General features: G+C 48.3%; 14 protein-coding genes and 1 non-coding gene; 7 read left to right on the forward strand and 8 right to left on the reverse strand.

Annotated features, from left to right (window-relative positions):
- Positions 1–27: 27 nt before the first annotated feature.
- Positions 28–1,665, forward strand: CNAG_03961 (hypothetical protein). XM_012192186.1 has 1 exon: positions 28–1,665. The coding sequence occupies exon 1, from the start codon at positions 141–143 to the stop codon at positions 897–899; it is 759 nt and encodes a 252-aa protein (XP_012047576.1). The 5' UTR covers positions 28–140; the 3' UTR covers positions 900–1,665.
- On the reverse strand, positions 875–4,675 carry CNAG_03962 (minichromosome maintenance protein 6). XM_012192187.1 has 10 exons: positions 4,641–4,675; positions 3,997–4,575; positions 3,746–3,940; positions 3,373–3,700; positions 2,918–3,325; positions 2,031–2,870; positions 1,510–1,978; positions 1,264–1,457; positions 1,108–1,213; positions 875–1,054 (listed from the first exon to the last, which is right to left on the reverse strand). Exons 2-10 carry the CDS (start codon positions 4,308–4,310, stop codon positions 1,008–1,010), a joined length of 2,901 nt encoding a protein of 966 aa, XP_012047577.1. The 5' UTR covers positions 4,311–4,575; positions 4,641–4,675; the 3' UTR covers positions 875–1,007.
- A 96-nt stretch (positions 4,676–4,771) lies between these two features.
- On the forward strand, positions 4,772–6,008 carry CNAG_03963 (tyrosine phosphatase family protein). XM_012191901.1 has 5 exons: positions 4,772–4,959; positions 5,019–5,124; positions 5,187–5,305; positions 5,358–5,584; positions 5,633–6,008. The coding sequence occupies exons 1-5, from the start codon at positions 4,914–4,916 to the stop codon at positions 5,690–5,692; spliced, it is 558 nt and encodes a 185-aa protein (XP_012047291.1). The 5' UTR covers positions 4,772–4,913; the 3' UTR covers positions 5,693–6,008.
- Positions 5,814–7,154, reverse strand: CNAG_03964 (zinc knuckle family protein). XM_012191902.1 has 3 exons: positions 6,819–7,154; positions 6,501–6,765; positions 5,814–6,450 (listed from the first exon to the last, which is right to left on the reverse strand). Exons 1-3 carry the CDS (start codon positions 7,114–7,116, stop codon positions 5,928–5,930), a joined length of 1,086 nt encoding a protein of 361 aa, XP_012047292.1. The 5' UTR covers positions 7,117–7,154; the 3' UTR covers positions 5,814–5,927.
- Positions 7,155–7,355: 201 nt separating this feature from the next.
- CNAG_03965 (ribosome recycling factor) lies at positions 7,356–8,521 on the forward strand. XM_012192188.1 has 4 exons: positions 7,356–7,742; positions 7,798–7,916; positions 7,971–8,068; positions 8,123–8,521. Exons 1-4 carry the CDS (start codon positions 7,418–7,420, stop codon positions 8,337–8,339), a joined length of 759 nt encoding a protein of 252 aa, XP_012047578.1. The 5' UTR covers positions 7,356–7,417; the 3' UTR covers positions 8,340–8,521.
- Positions 8,522–8,910: 389 nt separating this feature from the next.
- Positions 8,911–13,087, reverse strand: CNAG_03966 (hypothetical protein). XM_012192189.1 has 6 exons: positions 12,733–13,087; positions 12,588–12,667; positions 12,401–12,523; positions 12,104–12,350; positions 11,362–12,050; positions 8,911–11,311 (listed from the first exon to the last, which is right to left on the reverse strand). The coding sequence occupies exons 1-6, from the start codon at positions 12,971–12,973 to the stop codon at positions 9,167–9,169; spliced, it is 3,525 nt and encodes a 1,174-aa protein (XP_012047579.1). The 5' UTR covers positions 12,974–13,087; the 3' UTR covers positions 8,911–9,166.
- A 99-nt stretch (positions 13,088–13,186) lies between these two features.
- Positions 13,187–15,287, reverse strand: CNAG_03967 (F-actin capping protein). XM_012192190.1 has 8 exons: positions 15,128–15,287; positions 15,056–15,069; positions 14,700–14,827; positions 14,549–14,647; positions 14,441–14,493; positions 13,766–14,380; positions 13,452–13,715; positions 13,187–13,395 (listed from the first exon to the last, which is right to left on the reverse strand). Exons 1-8 carry the CDS (start codon positions 15,202–15,204, stop codon positions 13,299–13,301), a joined length of 1,347 nt encoding a protein of 448 aa, XP_012047580.1. The 5' UTR covers positions 15,205–15,287; the 3' UTR covers positions 13,187–13,298.
- A 455-nt stretch (positions 15,288–15,742) lies between these two features.
- Positions 15,743–17,005, reverse strand: CNAG_03968 (polyadenylate-binding protein 2). XM_012192191.1 has 6 exons: positions 16,791–17,005; positions 16,526–16,735; positions 16,346–16,452; positions 16,124–16,211; positions 15,939–16,057; positions 15,743–15,881 (listed from the first exon to the last, which is right to left on the reverse strand). The coding sequence occupies exons 1-6, from the start codon at positions 16,848–16,850 to the stop codon at positions 15,860–15,862; spliced, it is 606 nt and encodes a 201-aa protein (XP_012047581.1). The 5' UTR covers positions 16,851–17,005; the 3' UTR covers positions 15,743–15,859.
- A 20-nt stretch (positions 17,006–17,025) lies between these two features.
- CNAG_07487 (F-type H -transporting ATPase subunit D) lies at positions 17,026–17,939 on the forward strand. XM_012192369.1 has 4 exons: positions 17,026–17,103; positions 17,160–17,426; positions 17,599–17,793; positions 17,861–17,939. Exons 1-4 carry the CDS (start codon positions 17,074–17,076, stop codon positions 17,888–17,890), a joined length of 522 nt encoding a protein of 173 aa, XP_012047759.1. The 5' UTR covers positions 17,026–17,073; the 3' UTR covers positions 17,891–17,939.
- A 450-nt stretch (positions 17,940–18,389) lies between these two features.
- On the reverse strand, positions 18,390–19,969 carry CNAG_07488 (hypothetical protein). XM_012192370.1 has 5 exons: positions 19,637–19,969; positions 19,248–19,581; positions 19,036–19,194; positions 18,802–18,987; positions 18,390–18,743 (listed from the first exon to the last, which is right to left on the reverse strand). The coding sequence occupies exons 1-5, from the start codon at positions 19,846–19,848 to the stop codon at positions 18,513–18,515; spliced, it is 1,122 nt and encodes a 373-aa protein (XP_012047760.1). The 5' UTR covers positions 19,849–19,969; the 3' UTR covers positions 18,390–18,512.
- A 660-nt stretch (positions 19,970–20,629) lies between these two features.
- Positions 20,630–21,159, reverse strand: CNAG_03971 (hypothetical protein; the record flags this gene model as incomplete). The annotated part of the gene is made up of 3 exons (XM_012192192.1): positions 20,630–20,784; positions 20,830–21,007; positions 21,097–21,159. The coding sequence occupies 3 exons, from the start codon at positions 21,157–21,159 to the stop codon at positions 20,630–20,632; spliced, it is 396 nt and encodes a 131-aa protein (XP_012047582.1).
- Positions 21,160–21,544: 385 nt separating this feature from the next.
- On the reverse strand, positions 21,545–22,017 carry CNAG_03972 (hypothetical protein; the record flags this gene model as incomplete). The annotated part of the gene is made up of 2 exons (XM_012192193.1): positions 21,816–22,017; positions 21,545–21,706 (listed from the first exon to the last, which is right to left on the reverse strand). Exons 1-2 carry the CDS (start codon positions 21,984–21,986, stop codon positions 21,545–21,547), a joined length of 333 nt encoding a protein of 110 aa, XP_012047583.1. The 5' UTR covers positions 21,987–22,017.
- Positions 21,557–22,058, forward strand: CNAG_12193. The gene is made up of 2 exons (XR_001045451.1): positions 21,557–21,766; positions 21,827–22,058. It is a non-coding gene; the product is annotated as a hypothetical RNA (non-coding RNA).
- An 809-nt stretch (positions 22,059–22,867) lies between these two features.
- Positions 22,868–26,859, forward strand: CNAG_03973 (hydantoinase). XM_012192194.1 has 12 exons: positions 22,868–23,239; positions 23,290–23,653; positions 23,710–23,896; positions 23,947–24,239; positions 24,291–24,310; positions 24,366–25,009; positions 25,049–25,511; positions 25,565–25,721; positions 25,770–25,880; positions 25,936–26,332; positions 26,371–26,426; positions 26,480–26,859. Exons 1-12 carry the CDS (start codon positions 23,184–23,186, stop codon positions 26,729–26,731), a joined length of 3,000 nt encoding a protein of 999 aa, XP_012047584.1. The 5' UTR covers positions 22,868–23,183; the 3' UTR covers positions 26,732–26,859.
- Positions 26,860–27,526: 667 nt separating this feature from the next.
- CNAG_03974 (hypothetical protein) overlaps positions 27,527–27,541 on the forward strand; it is a 1,679-nt gene continuing 1,664 nt past the window's right edge. Inside the window, exon 1 of the mRNA XM_012192195.1 lies at positions 27,527–27,541. This exon is cut by the window's right edge and continues 288 nt beyond it. The gene's annotated coding sequence lies outside the window, so the exon portion shown is untranslated.

The following is a 27,541-nucleotide window of genomic DNA, read 5'->3' on the forward strand; positions in this document are numbered from 1 at the left end:
TAAATAACTTTTTGCTAAAATTATATCCAGCCACAACGGAACGGAACCTTCTTTCCTCGCGTTTCTTTTCTGTGACCTTTTTATTAGGCCGAGTATTTCAATCCTCTTCTCAATTTCCCCGAACGCCAGAAACGCACAACATGGCCCTCAGAACACCCGCAACAGCTCTTAGAGCATCTTTTGCCCCCATCCGCTGTATGTCCTCGGCATCCATTGTCTCCAAAAACGCCTCTTCCCCTCAACCGTCTGCCCCCCGAGTATACGCTGCTCGAAAAACGTTTCTCTGGAACTCGTACAACCAAGTCTTAACGAAATCATCCCTTATTCTGATTTTCGACCATGCGAACATATCTGCCGCTGAATGGTCGAAACTAAGGCGTGCTATTGGGTCAATCAAGAAGCCGGTTGTCCCTTACAACCCCAGTCTGCCCAAGGAGGAACAGTTGGAAAGAGCAGAAATCGAACCGGCGCAGTTGATGGTCGTTCGATCCGGTGTGCTCACCGCAGCGTCCAAAGCTTGCTCTTCCCCCATTACTCCTCATATCTCAAGCCAGCGGGCCGTCCTTACTTGCTCCACTGTTTCTCCCACATATCTCAACAAAATCCTTACCACTCTCGCTAGAACGGTCAAGTCTATCAAGCGAGAGAACTCCACCATTCAACCGACTTTAAATCTTGTGGCAGGTTTGGTGGAAGGTGGAAAGGTGATGGGTCAGAAGGAGTTGGAGGAGTTGGGGAAGCTGCCGGAACTTGATACATTGCGAGCGCAGTTGGTTGGTCTTTTGGAGGGACAAGGAAGGAGTCTTGTGGGCGTTTTGAACCAGGCGGCTGGTGGAAGCTTAATCAGGACTTTGCAAGGGTTGGAGAACCATCTGAAGGAGAAGGAAGGATCTGCATGAGGAGAGGCATGACAAAGTGTGGGAACAGCGGGAAATGCATCTATACACCATACATCTAGACTAATAAGACAAACACCAAACCCAAGATTAATTGAAATTACCAATGCCTCATGCGGGAATAGAAGAAGATAAATCTGACAAGTCGACTTGGGGATCTGCGACAAATTGTCAGCCCCGATTTGCAGGAGAGGTGACGAACTGTACTTACGAACAAGATAGTAGATCTTGTTGCTATCCCCAGCAGAAGACTCCAATTCGCTCGAAGGAACCAGTCCTTCTCTGACATCTCCTCGAATTTCCAACAAGTACGAGTCCTGTCATGTTATCAGCTACTGGTACAGTTTCATTAAACCATTAAACGCACCTTGGCGAGCTTAGTCAATGCCTTTCCTATTACCTCCCTCTCGTATTCCATATCCTCCTCTGACTCAAAGTCATTCTCCTTCTGTTCGAGATACCATTGTATCAACTCTTCTCGATCGACCCCAGTACCGCTATCTCGCTCAACCTCGGAGAGATAGAGAACACAGAGGTTCATTATTTCCATGTATTGGTTATCTGCATACGTGTCAGATCATTATCAGGCATGGGAGAAAGAAAGGATACTTACAAGTGATACGCATCTTCCTCTTCGACGGTTGAGTAGTAGCAACACTGGTTTCACGCGCTTGTTGCTCTTGTTGCTGAGCGGAGGATGTTCTCCGATAACTTGATTCTGCCTCATCCAACGCCGCAAGGTCCGCCGAACTCAATTGAGGGTCCTCATCCATCTCATCATCACCACTAGGTCCGCCATGGCCGTTGGGTCCATTAGGTCTATTGTCCTCATCCTCGTCATCGAAAGAGATGTCGTCCTGCTCAACATGAATGATAGATTGTCTCAAGAGTGAATAGGCTTCGCGCACGATGGCGGGGGTGATTTCGTGTTGACAGTTTGCTCGGGCGATAGCTTCGGATAGACGGATCATGCTTTCTAGCTGACGGACGGTGATTCGGAAAGAGGACTTGCCAGGACCACCTTCATCCTGGCGTAAGGAGCGGTACTTTTCGACTAGAACGGCGCTGGCAGCAGGGGTCAACTGTGGCAGATAAGTATATACTCTTATATAGTGATAACCCGACAAAACTTACCTTCGGGCTAAAGGTTCTCGCGTATCGAATATACCTCTGGAGCGCTTCGGTGCTGAATTCCGGAGCAATCGCATCATCCCTGAACCTATGCACATTCACGATGTGCTGCGCGATGTGCAAATCGACATTTTCGTTGCACTCGTCCAATACGACAAAGAACAAGTCAAACCTAGACATGATAGGCGCTGACATGGCAACGTTCTGACGCAAGCTCATTTTACGGTTGTACCGTCCGCCGACAGGGTTGGCAGCCGCGAGGATGGAGGTACGGGCGTTGAGCGTGGCTTGAATACCAGCCTTGGCGATAGAGATGGTTTGTTGTTCCATGGCTTCGTGAATAGCGACTTGGTCGGCAATGTCCATCTTGTCGAATTCATCGATAGCGCAGATACCGTTATCGGCCAACATGAGCGCACCGGCCTCGATGGTAAACTCGCCGGACTCTTCATCTCGGACAACGGCAGCCGTAAGACCAGCAGCTGAGGATGCTTTACCGGATGTGTAGACCGCACGAGGGAGAAATCCGCAAACATATTTGAGGAACTGAGATTTACTGGTAGAGGGATCACCGACGATGCACACGTTGATATCTCCACGAAGATGGATGCCTTCTTGTGTTTGCTTGTGCACACCGCCCATAAGTTGAAGAAGAATACCCTTCTTGACAATTTCATGACCATAGACTGTAGGTGCGATACTCTGGACAAGGCTTTGGTAGATATTGTCAGAATTGAGCATGCCTCGCAGCTCATCGAGTTCCTGGGAAGTAAGTGAACGAAGGAACGATTCTCGGTCTTCTTGACCATCTTCAACTTCACCCCGCACGTCTGTAACGCCAGCCTACATGGAATTAGCTTGATTCAAACCCGTAGAGCTGAAGATCTTACTCGGGAGTCAGCGTTCTGAACCATGCAAGCCAAGAACGCAGTCTTATACTGTAAGTCCCTGACACCCAACGCTTTCAGACCTGTTACACCCTGGCTCGCTGGTCCGCCATCGCCTCGGCCACCCTTCGCTTCTCGCATCATCTCCGCATTCACCCCAGGAAGACCAAGCTGCGAAACATCGGGAACAACAATGAAGGTACCAGTAAAGGTACATTTGTCACCAGCCTTGGCTCGCTCGACGATTTCTGAACGGAGAATAACGTCGAGTGATCGGGGCATGCTACCGGTGGGAATTTCGTTGGCGTTTTCTTGAATGCGGACCTTTTGCCAGTCGGAGAATTTTGATTGCTCAATGTTGAGTTGCCATTGGTTACGGTTACTGCAGGTCGAGTTTTGACACATGATTGGCTGCTTATTGTTAACTGCAAGCATGAAAAATATGAGAAGAAGCATACCTCGGTGTACTTGAACTGTTGTTCCACATCGTAAATAGCTGTCTTGCAGTTATCGCATACGAATGTACCGCTAACCAATTCTGGTCTGACCTCTGACGTCCTGGTGACAGTACCACTGATGCTCATCAACTGACCGATCTTGTCCATCCTCAAGTCACGAATACCCGATGTGAGAGGGAGGTTGTAAAAAGCAACATTGAATTCTCGAATAGTAAGGGAAGAGCTAGGAATAGTCTCGCTTGCATTGACAGATGTTGACATATAAAGCCAAGTGGGCTCATACCGACGCACGAGAAACTGAACTGCCCGTCGAAGGTAAGGAAGGAATCTACGCAGCATAAGCGAGAATCACTGTTAAGCGAACGTCACTCACCGATAGTACTGAGATTGGATAGCTCGGGCAAGGATTTCTTCACGTTCGAGAAGATGGCCAAAGTCGACGTAAAGAGTAGTCCTCTCATCTATCTTCATCAGATGAACCTGCTCAACATAGTATTTTGACTCATCCCCTGTACGTGGTGGTACGGCAGACCCAGGAGTTTCTGGGAAAGCTATGTTTTCCGTATAGCTAACAGAGACATTTGTGTAAGTATTCGTTCATGAATAAAGAGAGACGCCGCTAACTTTTCCAAGAACAGGATGAAACTTTCCATCACTTTCTCACCGGTGGTATCCTTCACCCTCGGGATGTCATCGAAATCAAGCCCCCTTCTAACTTGTCTTCTTCCACGCCCTCCCTGGACGGCGCCTTCCTCTTCAGCCTCGGAGCCGTCACCATCACCATTACGAGCGCCAGGCAGAGAACCGGCGAGACCGTGCACATTTTCGAAAGCGAGAGGGTCGACAATGGGTCTGTTGCCGGGTGGAGAAGAATAGCGAAGGGAGCCTATGGGAGCTGAAGAAGAGGGGAGATTGAAGTTGGATGGTGGCGAGGACATAGCGATGTTTGTCTGTGGATAGGAAGGAAGAAAGGTGAAGAAGAAGCGAGAGGCAGGAGATGAAAGATGGACGCGTCGAGGGAAGCTTGGACGCGTCGAAATGAGCGCGTTTTGATGCCGACACAAATTCCGTGTGTGGCACTTCGCCCACCTCTTTCCATGTCCTCATTTCCAGGCTGAAAAGGAATTTTGCATAAAGATTATTGCCAGATGGCCCATATAAGGAACTAGGGTGGGGAATGGACGAGTGAAACATATGGCGTCGCTGCGTAGATTGTTACTACGGGCTCGTGGACCAACAGGAGAGATGGGTGGCCGAGCATTACTTACTTCATAAGTTAACGAGAATTGCACATGAAATAATGCTTGACAGCTGTTGCAATGCATGTCGTCTTGGGCTTCATCTATATATAATAATAATCTGTGATCCACCACATGCCATAGAAGGGAAAGATACGGCAGTTCATTGAGCAGATTGGAAAGATCACGTGACTCAAGCGATTGTGTCCATCACAGAGAAAACGAATGCGAAGACAACGAAGGAAAGCAACGTTCTCGATCGCATAAACCCAGCATCAGGCATACGCTCACATAAGAGACAGCATGGCGAAGATAGTGCCACCCATGAACTTTGGCCTCGTAGAAGACGGTTCGTCTTTTTCCCTTCTTCTCTTGCGGGCGTCATAAGCTAAGCTCTGCAATTTAAAGGATTCTACCGTTCCGCCCAGCCTTCCGAGCTGTGCTTCTCTTTTCTCGAGAAGCTAAATTTGAAAAGCATTATATGGGTGGGAGCTGAAGAGCCTTCAGACATCTTGTGCGGCCTTTTACCTGAGGGTCAGTGGCGCAAAAAACTGGAAATTGACGATGAGCTGGTAGCTTGTCATTCATCGAATCTCAAGGGATCAAGTTGTACAACCTCGCCCCTCAAACGAGTTTGAACCCACATTTCCCACCTCCATACACAGATTCGGGCGTAGTACCTATATCTGGCCAATGTCAGCTCTTATTCGCTCTATCCAAAGTGGTTTGCTAATACCTAACCAACAGACCACCTTCCACCACTTCCTCCTCCGCCCGAACCACTGATCATTCAGGCTCTAACTCTTCTATTACGCCCATCCACTTTCCCAACCTTATTATGTTGTAATATGGGACGCCATAGGACAGGGACTGTGGTGGGATGTTACAGAAAGCTGCAACGGTGGGCGTTGAGTAGTATATTGGAAGAGTATAGACGGTACGCAGGGATGAAGGTCAGGGTCCTGAACGAGCAAGTGAGTATATTTATAGATGCAGAAGCTGTGTCTAATTATCATTCATAGTTCATTGAACTGTTTGATACAGACTTAGTTTCAATAACAGCGGAACAGGTGACAAAATAGTAATTGTCCGCGACAAAAGGCTAGCAAAATTCCTTTCATGGGACCAGTAGAAGAAGTCAAACTGCCACCGTGCCCAACTGTAGCCCATACAACGCCTAGAGTGTCTACCCGATCAGGGATGCTGGACTGCGTCTGCACCATGCAGCGGCGATCATTGCGTTGTGGTTGATAAAATCATTATCCATAAGAAATACATACAGCACGAAATCCAATATCTGATGTACCATATATGCAACTAGAATGCGACAACCTTGGCTTTTGGCTTCGCGACGACCTCGGTCCTCTTCTTCGCCGTCAGCGGCACACTAGGCGCTTGAACAACCTCGCCTTGTTGAGCATAATCCTCAACCTCTGAGAGATCCCTTATCCTCTTCATGGGCCTTTCGCCATTCCTAGCAGGAGCATGTCGCTTGTTTTTGGACCCGTTCTGGGCCGGTCGATGACGAGCTTCGACCATAAAGTCATCTTCATCCGCGCCTGCTCCATTACCGGTACCCAAAACAACCTCACCCCGCTTTCTTGGCTCGAATTCTGGGGCCTTTCCGCGCTTGTCATCGGGACAATCCTTGGCACGGTGGGCGGTCGAGCCGCAGACCTTACACGCGCCGCCGTTGACATACACACCCTTTGTGTTTTGTGGGCAAAGAGAGGAAAGATGGCCAGAACTGAGACAGATGTAGCAGGTGGCGTATGGTGTGGGGTTCTGAGGGTCAACAGGTTCGGTGCATTGGTGTAAAGAGTGGTCTGTACCGTTGCACCTGCACATTTGATTAACAGGAGAGTTGGCGCGCATAAGGGATAGACACACCTGTAGCACTTGTTGCTGGTCACATCGCCGCCCTTCTTACCGCCTTTCCTCCTGCCTACCTCCTTCTTTTCAATTCCTCCTTGACCCTCGCCCTCACCTTTTTCTTCAGGTGCGGCGACAGTTGTGGCGGCCAGTAAGATGTTTGGGCAAGCTCGGGCGGCGTGACCGACACCACGGCATGCGAAGCAAGTCACATTAGCGTTACGGTCTTCAATACGACGTTGCTTTCTGTCCTCTGCGTGCTTGGCAGAAAGTTTTGAACGTCCTGGATTCTATGCTTTAGCGACTGTGGCAGCCATGCAACAACACTACACGTACGAGCAAGCTCCGGATCTCTGCCCCATCTAGGCGCAACCTTGCCATCATCAGGCCCTTTCTTCTCCCCGATGACAATTCTTTTCCCAGCCTCATCCCTCATCCTGGCCCTTCCTCTTCGCTTCTTTTTGCCAGCTGTCTGTGAACCGTCTACATTGCTCTTGCCCTCGGCGGCGGGAACAGAGGAAGGTCCGGCATTTGGTTCACCGGATTGATCGTTCTGAACAGTTGTTCGAGCTTCTTCGGCAGCCGAAGCGACAAACTTCTTGCGACCCATACCAATTGATGTGAACCTGGCCATATTGCTGATTGGACAAACTTGCCGAAAGATGATTTATTAAGAATTGTGGTTTCAAGCTGTAATCACTGGATGGAACATGCGGATTATTTTGAACTTTTGGGTAGTCACGTGACTATGTTTTACCGTCCTTATGCACCAGGTGACCACGTGTTAAGTTGCAAAAGCACGAGAGTGGCACGTGTTCATGAAGTCCTTAAAGGGAACCCGATGTAAAGACTTGCTGTCTCCATCGAACAAAAGGAACATGAAATTCGCAGAAAGATCAAGAATCCTTATACGGCTGATATTTTCCTAACCAGATATGAGACCAGCGGTACTCAGAACAGTAATCAGGTCGTTCCCTAGGGCCGTTGCCCCACCTGCCACCTGCCCCATTCTCGTACGCCCCTTCTCCTCCACTCTCTCTGCACTCAAGAAGAACAAAGGTCAGAATACAAAGACTTCCAAGCAGAAACTCCGGATCACAGAGGATGACCAGGCTGGTGCGGCGGATGACGAAGGTGCGGGTGAAGTTGTTATTGAGGAAGTGGTGAGCAAGGCTAGGGCAAAAATGGAAAAATCGGTTCATTGGGCCAAGGCCGTCTTGTTTGAGGGCGTAGAGAGAGGGAGGGGGCGAGTAAGCCCTGGTATGTAAATGCATTGGACAACGGGTGAACGATTAAAGGTTAACTAGGGAAATAGCCCTTTTGGACTCCGTTAGGGTGACTATACCCGATACGCCGGGAACACTGCATCTGAATGCCTTGGCATCTGTGACAACTAAAGGCAACGCTTTGTTCGTCGAAGTCTGGGATACTGCTGTGAGTATCATGTCTATTTGGTTATCGAAGGAATCTAACTATTTCTGTAAAAAGTCTTTGAAGCAGGTGGAATCAGCCATCCATGCTGCCAACCTGCCTGGAATCTCGCCTCAGAGAATGGCCGGGACAACCCTCAAAATTCCCATTGCCCGGTAGGCCTTCGTTACAATTTGTCTAGTATCTAGCTGACAATCTGCTTTGCTTAGCCCCACTGTCGAGCAGCGTGCTGAAATTTTGCGTCAGTTAGCTGAGACTGTCGAAGCAGCGAAGACTCAAATCCGTGTGGCGCGAACTGACGGTTTCAAGGCTTTGGGCGGAAGAAAAGCGAACGGCACCGATGAAGTGCAGAGGGTTGTGGACGAGATGTGCAAAGACCTTGACGGACAGTTGGCGTTGGCGAAGAAGGAGTTTGAAAAGCCTTGAGGTGCTAGACGGGATCGACGAGCGTGATGGAGCGTCAAGGGAGAAGAAGAGATCTCATATATAAACCAGTACAGTATCACACTTGCATTGCATGACGAATCCATGGACCATTCGATTTTGATGCCTTGCTGAGTTAGTGCTGACGTGCCAGCATTCACCACTGTCGATGATGGAAACACGCGGTCCACACAAATGGAGCCGTGTCCTTTGGCTTTGATTGGAGATGCAGTGGACCATATCGACTCAATCGTTCAAACATTTCCTTGAGGGGCTTACTTACACTCTTGAAGTCAAGATCTTGGAAGGTATATGTACCATGCGTAGGAGCCGTGGATTCACAAGTTATTATTGACTTTTGCTGAATTCATCATTGAACAAGAACATCATAACAGGCAGCAATGCTTCGCCACATTACCACCTATACCTCTCGGCCTACCACCAACGGTTACTGACACCATGTTCGTCACGGTGGAGTCGTGAGAACCATCCAAATGGTTTGAAAATCTCAAGTAACTATTAAAAAGGGTGGCGGATGATATCTACAACTGATCATCGATTAAGACTGGTGTACGAACGAGCGAAACGTCAAAGAACGTGTTTATATACCTGAGATGAATAACATCTGCATGACAAAACAAATAGCAAGAGCTGTAGCCACGAAGCAACAAAGTACGGTCTACCGGTTATTCAAAAGTGCTAACTATAGATGATGCTAAAATAACAACCAAATGGGTATCTTCTGATTATGCAATGCAAAATGAGCGTAAATAAATCGTTTAAACAAAAAATCATTCGTGACGAAGTCCGAGACATATTTACATTGTTCCTCACACAACTCTTTTCTGTTTCCCACTTTCAATCCTGGCATGCCCAAGCATCCCCCCTTGCCTCAAATTTCCTCCCACAAGCTCTTCTTCCCCTTCCATTCCTTCGTTTATCCTGTCAGCTCCAGTCGCTTCCAATGAACTGGTAAAATACCCAAAATATCGAGTTTGGGAAGAACTAGCCGTTACAAGTGGAGTCGATGTAGATGCCTTGTGAGATGTAGGTGTGCTAAAATTAGGCCGGTCGCGAGTGAGAGAAGAGGTTGTGGAAATTGAAGAGTTGCGAGAGCTACCCCTAGACGAGCGAAGGATGGCGCGGGGAGGAGAAGGAGCGTTGCTGTTATTGGTGGCAGGTCTAGGAGGAGTAGATCTCACATCGGGATTGTTCTCCTCGGCGGGGTTGGCACTGACAAGTTCGGGGGCGCGAAAGCTATAAAACCTTCTCGAGAGGGTCTGAAACACAGAGCCAGCTGATGGCGTCGTCCCATAGGCAGTGGCGCGGGGTATGGGGGCCGTCGTGGTAACGTCATGAATGGCTTCTTTGGCGAGGCTGACGGTTGTTGAGCGGATGCTACTATCCGACAATCCTCGTGGCCGCAATTGTCGTTCAAGGAGAGGCGGCTCGTAGCTACCTGCAACTGCTGAATCATAATCATCCTCCACTGCCGACTGGTCAATGACAGCATCGACGGCCGAAGATAATTTCTTGCGTTCTGGCGGCCCTTCCTTGATAGCGTGGTCGTCATATGCCTGATTATTTACTCGCTTTGATTCACTACTAACACCTTTGACAACCGTGCAGTTTGCTCCACCACCAGATGTTGTCGCTCGGGGCGGAGCGCCAGCAAAGATACCAAGCAGCTCGTTTCTATTCGCTTTTGATTTGACACTCCTTAACGTCCTCACTGTTGGTGGAGCAAGCCCTTTCGCATTCCCCCCTATTGCGGCTGGGCCAGACACCGCTCTTTGTTCCATTTCGCTAGGGCTCGACAATATCTCGGCAGGGGATACGGACGAGACAGTAACAGAGGGTGTAGTTAAAGCTGGTGCCACACGCCTTACCATCCCTGACCCTCCAAACTCGACGCTCACGTGCGTAGCCGTAGCACTTGCCATTGCCTGCTGTTTTGGCGCTGGCTTTCCGGGCATAGCAGGCGGCCTGCCCTTGTCGAGGCCCACGCCCGGTCCTCCTGGACTACTGGGGACGCTAAGATTACCCTCAGTGTTCTCAGCGGCTGTGACGAAGAACTTGGTGATAGGTGCAGCGATCCAGCCAAGGCCTGAAGCGACATTGCCTGCTTTGGCTGCTTCATCTTCCTCCGCTTTGTACGCTGCTCTTTGCAACTTCTTTGCTACTGCAGGAGTGATCGTCACATCATTGACAACCGCTTGAAGCTCGACCAGGTCGTTGAACACGTCGCGCAAGAGTCTTAACAGAAGATTGAAATCTCTAGGATCAATAGTTCCAAAATTATGTATACCTCGGAAATGGTGACGCACTTCATTAATCTCTTGTTGTAAAGCCCGCAATGTTGTTTGAGAAAGATGCACAACATCACCGGCAAGGTGTTGTCTCTTGAGACGTTTGTTGAGGGTAGGTACATCTGCAGAACGAAGTTTGGACAAGATCCGGCTCATGTGCTCCACGACAACAAGCAACGCGCTCGCAGGTCCGTCTTCGGGGCTGGGAGTTCCCGGAGTACCGGGAAAGCTTTCACTTCCAGGGGTAGGTGACGCCCCTCTAGAAGTGCCGGCTGAACCCGACACTGCTTTTGTTTGACCCTTCCGCTGCTTCTCTTCTTTTTCCTCGCCTTCTGGAATGGGGTCTGTTTGTACTCCCATAGACTTTGTCAACAGCAACAACGTTCTTCTCTTTGCCACATGTGGACTCTCAGCTCTCTTGTCAAATTTTGCTGTCTCTGACATTGGCGAAGGAAAATCAGCTGACACAGACTGGTCAACAAGTGTGTTGCTGGCGTTGGGGGAATAATCGGAGAACTCGTTGGAGGATACAGTGGTCTGTCGAGCGAGTCGGAGCGAGCGGCGCTTACGACTAATTTCGGCAGCGCGGAAGTAGCCAGAACTTGGTGAAACGGGAAGCTCTCCTTGACGAGGCAGAGTCTCATCGATAGAACCAATTGTGCGCAACTATACGCCTCGTTAGCAAATGTGTCAAGACTGTAGGTTAACGGACTTACGGCGTAGTTCCTCATAATCCTAGAGTCCCCACTAACCCTCCTTGACGCTGTCCCCGGTCTCTTAGGCACGCCGTTCAACATGTAACCGACAGCAGAGCCTGGAGATGCCCTTACACCCTGCTTGGGACTGTCTGCAATTGGAGATACAGGTCCAGACTTGACACCATCGGATGCAATACTGCCTTCGGTCTCACCTATGGGACCCATACCCAGACCTACAACTCCCGTAGATAACTTTCGGTGGTGCTCCCAAGAACTCAGCTGCGGCTCGTTCCACCCCATTATAGGACTTGATTCGGTACGAGAGTGGGAAAACCGGGGATTGAGCTCATGCGCAAGACGGGGATAATGGTCGATAGGGGACGCGAGTCTGGAGGGTATTGAAGCCCGAAGCGACTCGATTTCGTCTCGAAGAACGCGAACCTCGTCTCGTGATTCTGCAAGGGAACCAGAAAGCTCGGAGGCATCGTGTTTGAGAAGTGTATTGTTGGCGACGAGATCCTCCAGGATGCGCTGATACTCGGGGGTTTCGGATGGTGATTTGCCATTGTATGTTTCGGACAACTCATCATGCAGCGCCTTCAATCGTTCTCTGGCATTCGCCAGAAGGTCTTGTGCATCTTGAGTCCTGTCTGCTCTTATCTTCTCTGCTTCCTTGTCGGCAGTCTTCACCTGCTCCTCCAGTTCAGCTATGAGTTGTTAGGAATGATCACCCGTAACAGTATTTCTGGAAATTATTTACCGATTCTCGCCTCTGCCCGCAGTCTCTTCCGCTTCTCCTCTCTACTCTTTCGCAATTCCTCATCCGCCATATCTCTAGCCTCTTCATATCGTTTTTCGGCCTCAAGCAACTTTTCTTCTACACCACCTCTTGAAGCTAATGCCACAGTTTGTCGAGCATGAGTATTTCTCAGATTCGTGAGCTCCGTTCTGACATGCGTAAGAGATTGTTGAGTGAGCGTCTGAGTGTGCATGGCTTCGGCATATCTCTGTGTGGACCGTTTGGTCAGTGTCGTTATCCTGCGTTTGAAAATCATACCTTTTCGACGACTTCCATTTTCCGAGACTGCTCTGTGTACTTTTGCATATGAGTCATATTCGCCTTTTCAAGATTATGCACTCTCTTAACACTCTCTGCCAGCGCAGTACGCTTGACCTCGAGCTAAATATTATAGTTAGACTGGTATCGAAGGTGGTTGACAGGGCGCAAAGTGTATAAGACTTACTTGTTGATGAAATCGATCCATTTCATTTCGGTACTTACGTTCTAAAAGCTCACAGCGCTGCAAAAGAGCGCTCCCGATTTCTATCTCAGTAATCAGCTATGCAATCAAACAATAGACACGCCCAACTGGCCAGAAACAAACATACCACCACTAAGCTTTAACTTGTCCTTGATACTTCTTCGTTCCTTGCCTATCTCACACTGTGCTCCATCAACCACTCCACCACAGCAGCATATCACCTCTGTATCATTCTTCACCCCATCCTCGAGGTTTTCTAACTGTTTGGCGAGTCCTTCAAGTGTTTGGGCTGTTCGAAGAAAAGTGCTTGCGGAGGGGGAATCGAGTTGGTAGGCGCTTGAGGAGGGAGAGGACGCAGGGTCCTCCATTGTAGGTGCGTTGCTATGCTCCCTGAGAAGGTGTGAATACTATGCCTGATAGATATAATTGTTGTCTGTGGAAAACAAATGGAATGGCAACCTGAGCGACTGCGAAAACATCAAAACAAATCCCAGGCGACGGATTTGTTTATATAAAACAGACCACGCCGCGCCCAAAAATCCCCGCCTTCTGAGCCGTCTATTTCCTTATCAGGCGATGTTACGCAAGACATCAAACTTCTTACATGCATTGCCTAGCTACAAACATTCACAAGCGTAGCTCGGATGGCCTCAACCTGCAGAGCCGTGTATATACATATTTCGCAACAAAATACTATGTTCGCGCCTTGGAAAGGTCAACACCCAGTGTGTAACCAGTGACCTTGTCCCAGTCCACCTTCTGTCTCGTGACAGGCAATGCTCGGCGTAACCTATTGCTTCTCATCAGCATACCATAGTTAATGATGCAGCACAGATGGAAACCCACGCTCGGAAAGACTTTTCACCGAGCTCATTGTACACATCGTTAAGTTCAAGATGGTAGTTGGTCTCGATCTTGCTAATTGTTGTTACTATTTGGGATGCGATGGATTGAGAGCCGTTAGGCTCAGTAGGGTAAGGGAAGGAAGTAGTGTGTTTGGTAGCAAGCTGAACGTTGCCTTGTTCGTAGTAGTGAACATCAACGTTAATAGTACCCTTGACTTTTCCAGCTATTTGGTCAACAACCCAGTGGGTACGCCATCTACCCGTCCTGCAACACAAGTCAGCTGCGATCTTGAGAAAAACAAGAAAGCCACCCACCAGAAATTGCTGGGGTTATAGCGATTACCAACTACCTCTAACGTGTACACTGGGTTTTCAACTCTCTTCTGTTTCATGTCCTCCACATTCAGATCTTCAATCTTCTTCTCAATCTCCTCTTCTTCCTCCTCGGGAAGCTTGGGTCCGTCTTCCTCTTCAGCCTTCGGTTCTGATATGTTCTCCACAACATTCGCTTCGCCGTTCGCCCTTTCTTCCTCTTCCTCCCTTTCCTTTTCTTCTTCTACGGCTTCATCAAGCGCTTCCAAACGTTCGGGATCGCTAATATCCACCTTGCCCTCGACATGACCCACAGCAGGCGTAGATGAAGGTTCCAAATCACCACTGTTAACCAGCTCAGTCACAACATCTGTGACATCGGCGTCCTCTTCTGTGCCCATTTTTTCAACGGCAGTTTCAGCAAATGGTTCGCCCTCAGCAGCTGTAGGGATCGGATCCTCGGCCGGAGCAGTCTCACTAGGAACTATAGAATCAGGCTCGGCAACGGCAGCAGCGGCTGATTGAGGGTTGAGAGGGAATTGGGAGCAAGCGACAGAGTAAAATCCTGAAGGGAAGTGGTTCTTAGAATAAGCCTCCAGAGACTTGGCAAGCTCGGCGCTGAGGTACATGAGTATCAACGAAACGTCTCTATCAGTTACAGTTAGTGGAATCGCTCACCGGAAAGTCTCCTCCTCCTCCGGCAGCTCATATGGCTGGTAGTCGGAGACAGTCTATTTTACTTGTAAATATTCTACCTTTGCATCCAAAAGCAAAGCACAGACTCACGAAAGTCAAGTGATCAAAGGCAAAGCTCTTTTTACCAATATTGTCCACATACCTCTCTTTTTCCGATCCTGGAAGAATTACTGCTTCGGACAAAAGAGACTGCAGCTTAGTTAGATCCGGTGGCGTAAATTTCTATACTGGTCCTACTTACTGTGTGGGCAGGGATTTCATCAAGCTCAGGGTGTTCAACAACGTGTAACTGAGAGAGATTATAAGACCTCAAAGCAGGAAGTACATAAGGCATGAGAGCCTGATCGTCGTTGATAATGGCCCTGATATCTGTGGCATAGTGTCAGCCTCAGGCCTAAGTGCTCTTGAAGAATAGTGGCAGTTAAAGAATGGACAAGCACATGCCCTGGCCGCAATAATCCTCAGAGAAATTGAAGAAGAGTAACTGTCCTCAGCTTATGGTAGGACTGTTGAGCTTGAAGAGGTTTGCTCATCTTCGGAAATTTCGGCGGGTGCGAATTATGGATACGTTTCCGGGATTATTGGAGCAGTACATACCATTAATGACATCGCTACACATCATATCAGTGTCTAGCACTCGCTGTTACCACCGCCAACGCCAAAGCTCACTTAATTTCTCCTGGAGGAGTCTGTTCGACGAGACGGGCTGCGAGCTTGCATTTGTCTTCCACAGATATATCTGCCATTGTGGTGTCGTAGTTTGGGATTTATGCGTGCGGGTTTCTTTCGAGGAATAGATTGGAGATGCTTGACCTTCAACACCTCTCGCTAACGATGACGCTCGACGAGTTGACCGTTGACACTTCAGCCTGATATCACCGCCCAAATAATGACCCTGATTTTTGCAACACTAGAGCACAACATCTCTTGACGTCACCATTCGGCTTTCACAGTATATTATGCACAAGTACCGGTCTTATTATTAGTATGCTGCAACGAAGCTCAAACCTGTATGTACGTGCTATTATCACAGACGCAAACCCGTCAGGGATACTTTTGACGTAAGCAGAGAGTGTTTTGCGGTTGAAGCTTCAAGATGACTCTAGTAGTTCCTATGAAGAAAGAAACCCACGTCAAAAGACAGTATGACTGCTGGCTGCTATTGAGCAACAAGAAGGTAAAGTGACTGAGGCCAGTGAAAAAAAAAAGATGACTGCTTCGGTGACTTTAAGTAAGGATGAGCTTTGTCGCCGGACGAATCTTACCGCCTCTGCACTTCGCGCATTCGACAAATCATGAAACGTAGTGCATATAAATAGTCAAACGTGTGGTATACATTCTGGCGACAGTGCCATTAAGCTGCTGTAAATTGCTATTATCTGTTCTAGTTATATAAGTGATTTACCATCCTCGTCCTCGCCCCCTATGATAGAACATTAATATCTCATTTATACCAAATTATCATGTGAAAACGACCCACCTCCCACGCCCTCTGTAACCGCCAAAGCCTCTCGCCCTAAATCCTCCGCGTCCCCGTCCTCGACCCCTGCCTCTGTTGGTCATGTTCATTCCCGGCACATTAGTTCGTTTTTCCTTGACCTTGGTATGACCGACACCACAGATCAGTACGCCTTATTGCGTCAACGCGGAACCAACTTAACACACCTGGAGCATACGTCCCTTGAACATGCTTTCGTTAAGAACCAAAGCGTTTTGAACAATTGAGGGCTCGGCAAATTCGACATAGGCGTAACTAAGGTCCAAATGTCAGCATTTTCGAGATGGGTCGACCAGTTCCGTTTCTGAGCGCCAGAGCTCGCATCAAAGGATGAAAACCCATCGGTGAAGCTAGATGCAAATAGGACCTAAAAGATAAAATGAACATACCCTTTCGGATGTCCGGTGAATTTGTCGCACAGAATTGTCACTCGGTTAATGGTTCCACATGCTTGGAAATGTGCCTGAATCTCCTCCGGCGTCGCTCCATAGTCGACCTATCCTCAACCATCAGCATTCCCTGCCCTGCGACCTATAATCCCCTTGTGAGGAGCGACCCAACGAACGCACATTGCCGATAAAGACACTCCGCATATCAACCGCCTCTGATGACTCTCCATCTTCCTCCATGTTGCCATCCCCCTCATGGGTCTCGTTTGTCTCCCCTCCGCTAACATTAGGTGGCACAGGTGTGCCATTTCCTGAAGCTGAGGTGGATGCAGCCAAAGCATTCTTCTCGGCTTCCATCTCCGCCAGACGAGCCTGCATCAAGGCAAGTTCCTATAGAGAGCTCGTTAGGACACATACTCTGAACGACGAGAACATGAAGATATACCTCGTCAACGTTAGACTCATCCTCGTTTAGTCTCGGTGATGATTCTCTAGGCTCGGACATTGTGATATATGGATATGATGAATGTATACAGAAGTTCAAAATACGCCCGAGGAGATGGCAGATGGAGGTGCAAGAAGAGCCACTCCCGGGAATATGCGGAAATAACTCCTCGGCCGGCCTCCGCGCCCTCCCTCTCTGGCAGTCTTCGTCGTCCCTTAATACGATGCATTTCTCCTTTCTTTCCAACCCATAATTCTCTAAAACTCACCTCTCATTCCTCAAAATGGCCACCAAATCCGCTGCCTCCGTTGTCGTACGTACGCGAACGTACAAAAACCATCTCGAAATCGCTAATTTTGCCCTCTTCAGGACTGGTCCAAGATCTACACTGGTCTCGGTCTTGACAAGCAAACCCTCACTTCTCTCCAGTCTTTCCGTGCTCGGCACTCTACCGCCTTGAACAAGAACTCTGCTCTTAAGGCTACCACCCCTTCCATCGACTTGTCCCACTACAAGTCTGTCCTCAAGGACCAGCAGGCGGTTCAGTTGGCGGAGAAGGTCTTGGGCGAGTTTAAGCCTGTCAGCTACGACGTGAGCAAGTGGAACGGTGTCGTTGAGGCTTTCGAGGGAAAGGCTGTGAGTAGATAGTTTTCGAGGGGTGGGTGTCGCGTTAGGAGCTGAATTGGAGATGGAATATGGGATGTGATGGAGACGCAATGGAGATGAGTTGGAAGATGATCAAAGGGGGGCAGAGGAATACGCGACACCCATTCATCGACCTGCGCACCAACTAATGCCCTACGTATAGGTCGCCGCCGCCAAGGAGACCGTTTCCAAGATCTCCACCGAGGAGGCTTCCCTCCAGGCTACCCTTTCCAACATCAAGGATGCCCGACCATTCGAGGACCTTACCGTCGACGAGGTCGCCAAGGCCCGTCCTGAAATTGCCAAGGCTGTTGAGACTATGCTTAAAAAGGGCAAGTGGTCCGTCCCCGGCTACAGGGTGGGTTCCATCTCCTATGACCAAATGTTTTTTGGACACTGCTGATGTATGTTTTTGCGGCCAATAGGAGAAGTTCGGCGACCTTTCTCTTATGTAAATGGGCAATTGATTGGTGTCGAAATGCATATTTTAAAGAAGATCGCAAGGAGTTTGATTGCACAGGAAATTGATTTTTGCCAAAAGTAAGACGTGCAACGGAAAGAGGTTTTTATGAGCTTCGGACGCCTATCGTCATTTTTTGACAGCTACTGCTCGCAAACGGATCACCTGACATCGACAACGCGTTTGATATCCTCAAGACACTACTACTGAGAACTCCGACAAATCGGTAAACGATACATTTATCGCAAAACTGTTTGGCTCCGGTTTCCAGTTCTCGAGGAACTTCGCTAAAACCAAATTTAAAATTGGGCCTTTTCTTTCTCTACCTAATAGTATCGTCGTCTTTCTCGCCTTCTCTTTCTCGCCTTCCAGCGCTTTCCAACGCCATTTGGGCAGGAAATAAAATCAATCATGTCTTTCTAGTGAAGTGTATTCTACTGATTGATGATTACCGACAGCGTGAAGATGATCACTCAAAAAAGCTGCAAAATCAGTTTGCAAGATGCAAGACGAATTCATTCCAAACCAGATAATGTACTTTTGAGGTATACTTTTGATTCCAACTCTACCCAGAACATATCCCAACCACCAACTCTCACATACAACTAACGAGCTTTTTACTTCGTCACACCTTTCTTCTGCATCTTCCTCAACTCCCTCTTCCTATCCAATTCTTCGGCCTTCTTGAGCTCCTTCTCGCTCATGGCCGCTCGCTCAGCCTTCTTCTTGGCCAATCGGCGGTCTTCAGCAGTCTCGGCAGGAGGGTTCTCCTCATTTTGCTCCTTTTTGTACTGAGCAACGAGCTCCTCATCAACCTGCTGCCTGGTCTTGACAAGCTTACGAACAACCTAAAAAAAAAACCTGTCAACTTCAGATCGCATGCGAAGTAAATTAGCAAACACTCACGTCAGGCTTAAGCAATCCGGGCCTGGCAAGCAAGTCAGCCAAGTTCAGAGTCACCTGCAGCCAAGCCTTGACAGCTTCCTCCTGCTCCTTGTTGGAAGGCTTGTGGACGGAGAGGATGATGTGGCGGGACTTGGACTTGAGAGCAAGAGGACCTTTGGCAGGGCGAAGAGCGGGAGCATCGGTGATCTATTCATAAAGTCAGCAGTGCCCAAGCAAGGAGGTGAAAGGGCGAACCAAGAGGTACTTGAGGACGCCAGCAGTGACAGGGTCAGCGAGGAGCTCAGTGACACCAACATTGGGAGTCTTGAGCACGATATCAGTAACATCCACGTGCTCCTGGAAAAGGGCATGGGTGATGGGGAAAGAAGACTTCTCAGTGAGCTTGGCAAAGGTCTAGAGCGAATAAATCGTCAGTACATTTGGATAAGGACGTGCAGCGTACTCACCAAATCCCACCTCTTCTGCCTGAGGTCCCTCATAAAGCTCTTCTCAACAACAGCCCATACTCCGATACCGTCCTGCAAGCCATCGACACCCATACCAAGGGTCGCATCGAAAACGAGGCCCTCAGAAGAGTCGAAAGTGGGCTCGATGATCCCCTTGACAAAGTTGTAGATCAAGCCGGGAATGTCGTGCAAAGGGTAAAGAGTGATGGTGATGTGAAGACACAAAAGGTTTCGTCGGCCGGTAGCGTACAACAGGTGAAGAGCAGGCGAAGATGTTAGCAGCGGGCGAATAGATGTGAATTGAGAGGAAAGGAATGACTGGAATGGGGCCACACTGTTAGAAGACTTGTCAACGCTCCATCTCAGCAAAGCACCTATGATGGACTTACGCAGACTTGGCCCTGCCTCCGTTGATGATCTTCCCCACAAAGTACATTCCAAGGTACAGGCCCAACAAGGAGAAAGCGATGGCTTCGAATTTGAATAAGGCTGGGCGGAAGCAGAACATCTTCCAGCAGACCTGGTAGCCATCGTAGTCGCGCTGAAGAGGAGCGGCGGGGGAAGGCGAGATGGTGGAGAGGACCTGGAGGATACCCGACATCTTGAAGTGAGTTGATGAGAGGCGCGAAGTTCAAGAGAAGGTGCGCGATGATATGGAACGGTGGAACGAAGACGAGGTGGGATGAGGAGTCGGGGTGCCAGGGAGAGCGCCCAGTTTCCGGTTTGGGACGTCCCTGAATAATGTCGCCTTTCCATTTTCCATTTTGTTTCCATCATGGGCCTTATCCGCTGTGCGCGGCGTTTGAAACAACGTATTATTAAGCCTATTGTATACGGACTCTTCTCGGATACATATATGAAACCATGCATAATCAGTTATCTGCTTTAGCGACTGGGGGAAATGCAATGTACGACTGATAAACAAGCAACGTTAAGAAACTGGCCAAAATGAAGTTACTAATCGCGTCGGTAATATAATTAACCATCGAACTGATTGTTGGCTGGCGATGGACTCAAAAGGTGAAAGCTGCATTTATGCTGTTATCGCCGTAACATCGGTAACAAGACATCAAACAGTTTATCACGAGTAACATGTAGCAAATAAATAGTACTAACAATAACAAGCCCACGACTGCCACTAATAATCCTTGTACAACGAATTACCCGTCTATCAACCCGCAAAAATAGATACAACCACTGCATGCAGCATTTTAGGACAACACAACTACTGCACCCCAAGACAAGAACCAAAATCAAACGCCACTTGCAGTGAAGAAACGTCCAACAAGGCAGAATAAGACGCTAGTTGCACTACAGGCTCACAACATCTGAAGTTCGCCTCTGGACCCTGCTCGTCCAATTCCTCGTTTCAGTGACTTGAATTATTTCCTCCTCGTCGACAACCTTTCCTTCTTGGGTTTAATTTCTTTCTCAGCGGAGGTGCCAAAGATGTCATCATCATCGACTTCACCGATGCCAGGGAGCGGGAAGATTTTGTCGAGCACAATGTGGGCCAAGCCAGAGATGGCGAAACCAGCTACGATCATAGGTCAGATTTTATAACCATCATTTTAAGAAACACTTACGAGGACAGCAAAGATAATAAACTTCCATGGCACGGATGGGGCAGTAATCTTAGCTCTGACAGACTGATGAGGGAACCCAGGAATGGTTGGACCGACACCGAAAATCCAAACAACAAAGGTATGCCAGTTGACACCTTTCCAATAGTAGTAAATGGAGTCTGGGGGGCATTCGTACTGTACAACTGGAGAAAACTCATTAGATATTCAGTGGGTATTTGTCTATTATTCATCAAAGAGCTCAGCTTAGCCTTGCGCTGATGCACAAAGAAGTAGTCGGCAACCATTAGACCGGTGATAGGGGCAATGCACACCGCGTAGCCGATCATGATGGAGATAAAGGCAGTTGCTTCATTCTTGAGGGCCCAAGGTCTCCTGGCAATCGAAATGGCCAAGATAATGTAAGCTATACTAAAGACCAGATCTAGCTTTCTTGAAAAAGGTATTGAATGTGATTCACCACCACGACCGATGTTGATCTACTTGAGAAGTAAAGAGGCGAGATTGATGTCACCTGCAATACCAGTACAGTTACCAGGGATATGGATGACAAACTGACCTGGGGTGAAAACGGACGCTGGGAACTAGCAGAGGCCCAGACATCCCAGTTACGCCTGGATGGTTGTTACGGTTTATTACTGGTTTATTTATTTATTTATATACATATATATATTTGAATCCTTTTAGGTAGTTTCTCTTTTACTCAGAAATATCTCAATGCAAGTCCGGGAGATTACGTTCGCTAGGATCAACAATATCAGCAAACCCAGTCCAGAGAACCCTTAAGCCTAGCCATCCACCCAGACCAAGCCTAGTTTCCCTTTGCACCTCCTTGTATTCCTTCCCGCTCTTCCCTCGACTACCCGACCTGCGATCCTAGACGTTGGTTGGTCCGTTGACAATGGTGCAAGTGGTACATTGTCACGGTCCAGTTAGGTACGGTCAGCATAACTGGTTATTAACGGGTAATGTGATAGTGACATACCCATCGACTAGTCTTCCATGCTTCAGCTTCTTCCTGTGGTTGTGGGACTTCTAACTTTCTGAGGAACTTCCTTTTGCCTAGCTTTCTGGGGAACTTCCTTATAGCTTCGCCTTGTTGTAAATGAATAATATCTAGCCTGTAGACTTTAATGGAGCATGTGATCCTTGCCATCAAAGTCTTTATAATACTTTACTTTGTTGAGAGAACAGGTGCGGGATTGCCATGTATCTCGCCGTTCATTATTCGTCCATGCTGGAGCAAGACGTGTTAATGTTATCAATTCAATGAACAGCAATAGCTGTCAAGGTCCCATGGTATATGCTGTGAGCTTATCTATGATTTGTCAAGAATAGGTTTCTACGTTGCATGAGGAAAGAAAGAAGGAACAAGGCATTTACTATATATATATATAAATGTTTATGGAAAAACTCCCTTTTCATGCCTCGGGACTTTAAACCTCGTTAAACCTCTTCACCAATCCTCCCCAGTTGGATCACTCTCCGTTACATTCCAACGCTCCCCCTTGATCCAACTTCTCCGTCTTCACCTTCTCCATACCCAAAAAATCACACAGCTGCGTGAAGTTTTTCTGCTGGAATGCCATTCGTCAACAGATCAGCCAGGTTTCCAGCGGAAGGGATATGTTCCAGTGAAATGGTTTTGTCCGCTACCTTCTCGCGTATGAAAAGGTGTCTCATATCGATGTGCTTCGACCTTTCGTGATTTACCGGGTTTTTCGACAGAGCGATAGTCTGCCCATTTCTCAAGCGAAAAACAATGGTCTTTCTTCTTCCGCTTTTGCATCAATCCTTTGTTTTCTGGGGGCAGCTCTGGATAGTATACCTGCTGCATTTTACCTATCTGTATCCCTATGCATTATTTATAATTGGGATTGGTGGATGATCGTTAGCCATGTTCCCTTGAATTGCATTTTGTAGCCCAATTCTAGCTGATCATAGATAACAAACTGAGGAAGCGTGCCTGAAAGTACGGCCGACGCGGAAGAATAATTCTCTTGTCTCGTTGTCGTTCCTGCTTATCTACCTTCGCGCTGTGGCCGGGCCCGGGACGCTCTCGATAACTTCGCAGTCACTTTGATAACTCAACATCGGCAATTCATTCAACTCCGGTTCGATCACTCTTGGCCTTGTTCTCCTCAGCGCTTAGCACTATCTAATAGACGCCCTATATATCTCGATTGTCTGTCCAAAGAGGCGCCAGCTTGGTTCCGTGACGAAACCGCCTTGCCAAATCATCTTTCGTCTTTCAGAGTGGACAGTCGGCATTACCTAGCTCATGTCACCCTCCCTTTCAGGTATCATTGGCACCTGAGTTCACCCTCTAATAATAATTTCGCCATCAGCAAACATGACCGTCGCTCCTGTCAATCTTCGTGTAGGGGTAGATGTAGGTGGCACGAATACGTAAATTGAGCACGAATATGCGAAAGCCACCTGGCTTACATCACTTGTAGGGACGCTGTCATACTCGATTTGACTCCTGGATGCCCAAAACCTGTCCTTGCCACACACAAAGCGCCGACGACACCCGATATCGCCTCTGGTATCCAAGCAGCTATCAAGGCTACGTTAGAGAAGGCCAGCGTCGACAAGTCTCAGATTCAAGCTGTCGCCATTGGAACAACGTCTTTTGTCAACAGTCTAATCGAACGAGAAGGATCCAAACTTGAAAGGGTGGCCGTGATCAGACTGTCAGGGCCGTTTAGCAAGCTCGCACCACCATTCGTTTCGTTCCCTTATGAGCTCCGAAACGTGCTAGAAGGGCCAACTTTCTTCACTCAAGGTGGTATACAGGTGGATGGGACTGAAATTACAACGGTATCTCATAATCCCGATAGTTATGATGAGGGGTGACGCTTATATGTGGCCAACAGGTTGATCCTCTTGAAGTTCGAGGTATTTGTGCCGAGATCCAACGCCAAGGTATTAGGTCTGTCGCAGTGTCTGGGTGCTATTCACCAATCGATCATGACATTCGTCAAGAAGAACTTGTACGGGATATCCTGCTGGATGAGATTCCGGGTATAAAGGTGTGCATCAGCAAGGAAGTCGCCAATATTGGTAAGTACTTTCGTGACGAAGCGATAAAGACCTGGCACTTACCGTATTAGGTCTTTTACAAAGAGAAAACGCCACTATCCTCAACGCGGGTTTACTCGCCTTTGCCAACCACACCGTCGAAGGCTTCCGGGAGTCTATCCGGACCCTTAGCCTGTCGTGTCCACTCTTCCTCACCTCCAATGACGGCACCCTCATGACATGCGAAATGGCTGCCAAATTCCCTATCAAAACCTTCTCCAGTGGACCCACCAACTCCATGCGTGGCGCAAACTTCCTGGCAAACTTGGAGTCCCGGGAGAAAAAGAAAGAAACGGCTTTGGTTGCTGACGTCGGAGGAACTACGGTGAGCATCTTGGCGTAGACTGGTAACGTCTGCTAATATTTTTCTTTCCAGACAGAGATTGGTGTACTTTTGTAAATAAACTTGTTTATGGCCCTTGATATTCTCTCTGGCTAACAGGCGCGTCAGGCCGTCTGGCTTTCCTCGCCAGGCGGCAACATATCATGAGCTTTGCGGCGTTTCTCTGAATTTCTCCATGCCTCATGTGCATTCCATAGGTCTCGGTGGCGGCTCTCGTATTCGAAAAGACGTATCTGGCAAGACCACCATTGGTCCCGACTCCGTGGGGTATAGAATTCATGAGCTTGGCCTCGTATTCGGTGGTGATGTCCTCACAACCACCGATATCATTATAGCTGCTGGTTCATCCATTCCTTTTGGAAACCCGGAGCTTGTCAAGAATATTCCCAAAGAGGACATCAAGGCGGCTCAAGACAAGATCAAGTCTATGCTCGAATCCGCTGTTGATGGGATGAAGACTTCTGCCACCGATGTACCTCTTTACCTGGTCGGCGGTGGTGCCATCCTAATCCCCGACGAACTCAAGGGAGTCAGCAAAGTTCTTCGTTTTCCCTATTATGACTCTGCCAATGCTGTTGGAGCTGCTTGTGCCCGAATCTCCGGAGTAATCGACACATTTGAGGATATCTCTTCCTTGTCAATGGGAGAAGCTCAGAGGATGGTGGAGCAGCGGGCAATTAACAGAGCTGTGGCTGCTGGTGCCGACCCTAATGGAACCGTGGTGGTGGAGAGCGAGGCTATTCCTATTGCTTGTGAGCCTACACATTGACGTGGTAATGCTAATTTCACAGATACAACTGGTCGATGTAGGTTTTATGTCAAAGCTGCCGGTGAATGGACAGGGACCGTTTCTGCCTCTGATGATTCCAAATCTCAGAATGCCAAACCTTCTTTTGTCTGGGACAAAATAACTCGCGTCATTCCCATACCAGCTGCCAATGCCAATCGCCAAATTCCCGACAAGGACATCGTTTATTCTACCTCTGAACTCCTGGAATACAAGCCTAAAGTCATCAATGGTGAATGGTTTCTCTCCGAGATTGACATCGAGTGGATATCCACTGGCTGTTATATTCTTGGTACCGGTGGCGGTGGTAACCCACACAATGTCTACTTGGCATTGCGTGAAATGATGCGTGCAGGCTCTACATGTAGGGTGATTGACTTTGAGAGTCTTGATCCCAACAAAGTGGTGGTTTACGGAGGAGGAATTGGGTCTCCGGAGGTCGCTGCTGAGAAGCTCATGTCGGATAAGTGAGTCATGGTGTTCTGCTATAATGACAGTGATATACTTACACAAAAACCAGTGCAGGACACACGATCAAAGCTCTCTTAGACTTTATGAAGATTGAAAACCTCGGAGCTCTTACTGCAATTGAGATTGGTGGAGGCAATGGTATGGTCAACATGGTGTCTGGGGCCAGCGATTACCTCGATGTTCCGGTTCTCGACGGTGACTTCATGGTTGGTCCGGTTGCTTGCATATAGAATTTAACTAATGATATTATTCAGGGGCGCGCATACCCTACTGGCTGGCAAACTACGCTGAATGTTTATGCCAAGGATGATTCTGGCTCTATCATGCTGCCGAATGCCATGACCAGCGGTGATGGTACCACCATCGTGAGTAACCGTCTCGACAAGCTAAGCTTGAATTTCATTAACATCTCATTTCCAGTTTATGACAACCGCTAAGCACTACAAAGATATCGATCGGGTCCTTAGAGGTGCATGTATTGAGATGGGCACCAGCGCCTCGGTTGCCGCCCGACCGCTCACCAAAGCAGAGATTGAAATTCCTCTAATTCGAAGTACCATTTCTCAGTCATGGCGTCTTGGTCGAGCTGTTGCCCTTGCCAACAGACAAGCCGATATTGGCAATATTGGAAGAATCCTTGTGGACGCTCTTGGCGGTCCGAAAGCGGTAAAGGTGTTATTCGCAGGCAAGATACATTCCGTTGGAAGAAGGTTGCACAAGGGTCACAGTTATGGAGAGATCGAGATCCACGCCATGTCGGCCGATGACGAAGAAGTCGAAGGGGGGATGAACGAAAAGTTTGAAGGTGTTATGAAAAGTAAGTCTACCTATAAGTGAAAATAGCTGACAAAACAGTTCCCTTCAAGAACGAGAACTTGCTGGCTGAACACACTGTCAACGACAAAACCAAAGTATGCCCCCCCCCCCTCCCTTCACGTCATTTCATCCTGACATTGCCTTACAGGTCGTTGCTGGTGTACCCGATCTTATCGCTGTGCTTGACACACAAAACGGTACAGCTCTCGGCACTCCTGAATACAAATATGGTCTACGGGTGATTGTCATTGGCATCACTGCTGCTCCTCAATGGACAGACACACCCCGCGGCTTGGAACTTGGCGCTTTACCGGCATTCGGATACGATTTACCTTACAACCCTCTGGGGGAGTACGTCAAGCCAAGGAGTGTAATTGAAGAGTATAATGTCGATGTGTAAGCGACCGCAGTTTAGAGAAGAACGAAGTATAAGTAGTATAAATGCGGCACCTCTGATGATGGTTGATTGAAAGTCTTGTTCTGTTGTTTGAGATGTCGCGACAGTCTGTATGCATCACAAATTCTTCGAAATTTTGCCGGCAGTTTACGCTTAAAAATCTGTAAGCTGAATGCTGCAACCTATGATGAACGTATTAAGGCCAAAATTAAGGACGACTGGGACAGAATACACAAGTGTGTGGGATTTTATTTCGTCGGACACCTATTTTCCCCCTTCCTATTTTCCTTAGGACACCCTCCCACCTTCATCTTTGGGTAATTTTGGCAAGGCGGTCGAGAGATACACCAACAACAGGCATATTCTTCTGATGGTACCTGAAAGAATCCATTGCACTATCACTATTTACTGTACATCGTCAAACGCATCAGACAGGACGTATGTCCATCTTGGCACTATGCAGAGGAAAGTGTCTGAACACGTCGAGCCTGGAAATCTCGCCGCAAGACACATCGTCAACTCCGGACACACTCCCGTCGAGACCAGATGCATCCGACGTGCTTACTCAGAGTAGGCTTGGCACAAGCCCCGCGACCGACATCGATCGGTCTCCGACGAGGACGAGATGGTGGGCTTGTGTCGAGCCTAGCCAAAAGAGCCTCATTCAACCAAGCAAGATGACAGCCGACGGGCAACGGGCAAGATAGTCATTTTTATCACCGACGGATATTGCAGCGATTCAGGAACCCGTCGAAAATACGCTTACCCATGACGACTAACTATGATGAACTCGCTTTGTAAGCTTTGCAGTTA

The sequence above is a fragment of the Cryptococcus neoformans genome, chromosome 2, assembly GCF_000149245.1.
Source record: "Cryptococcus neoformans var. grubii H99 chromosome 2, complete sequence".
Classification (NCBI taxonomy): domain Eukaryota; kingdom Fungi; phylum Basidiomycota; class Tremellomycetes; order Tremellales; family Cryptococcaceae; genus Cryptococcus; species Cryptococcus neoformans.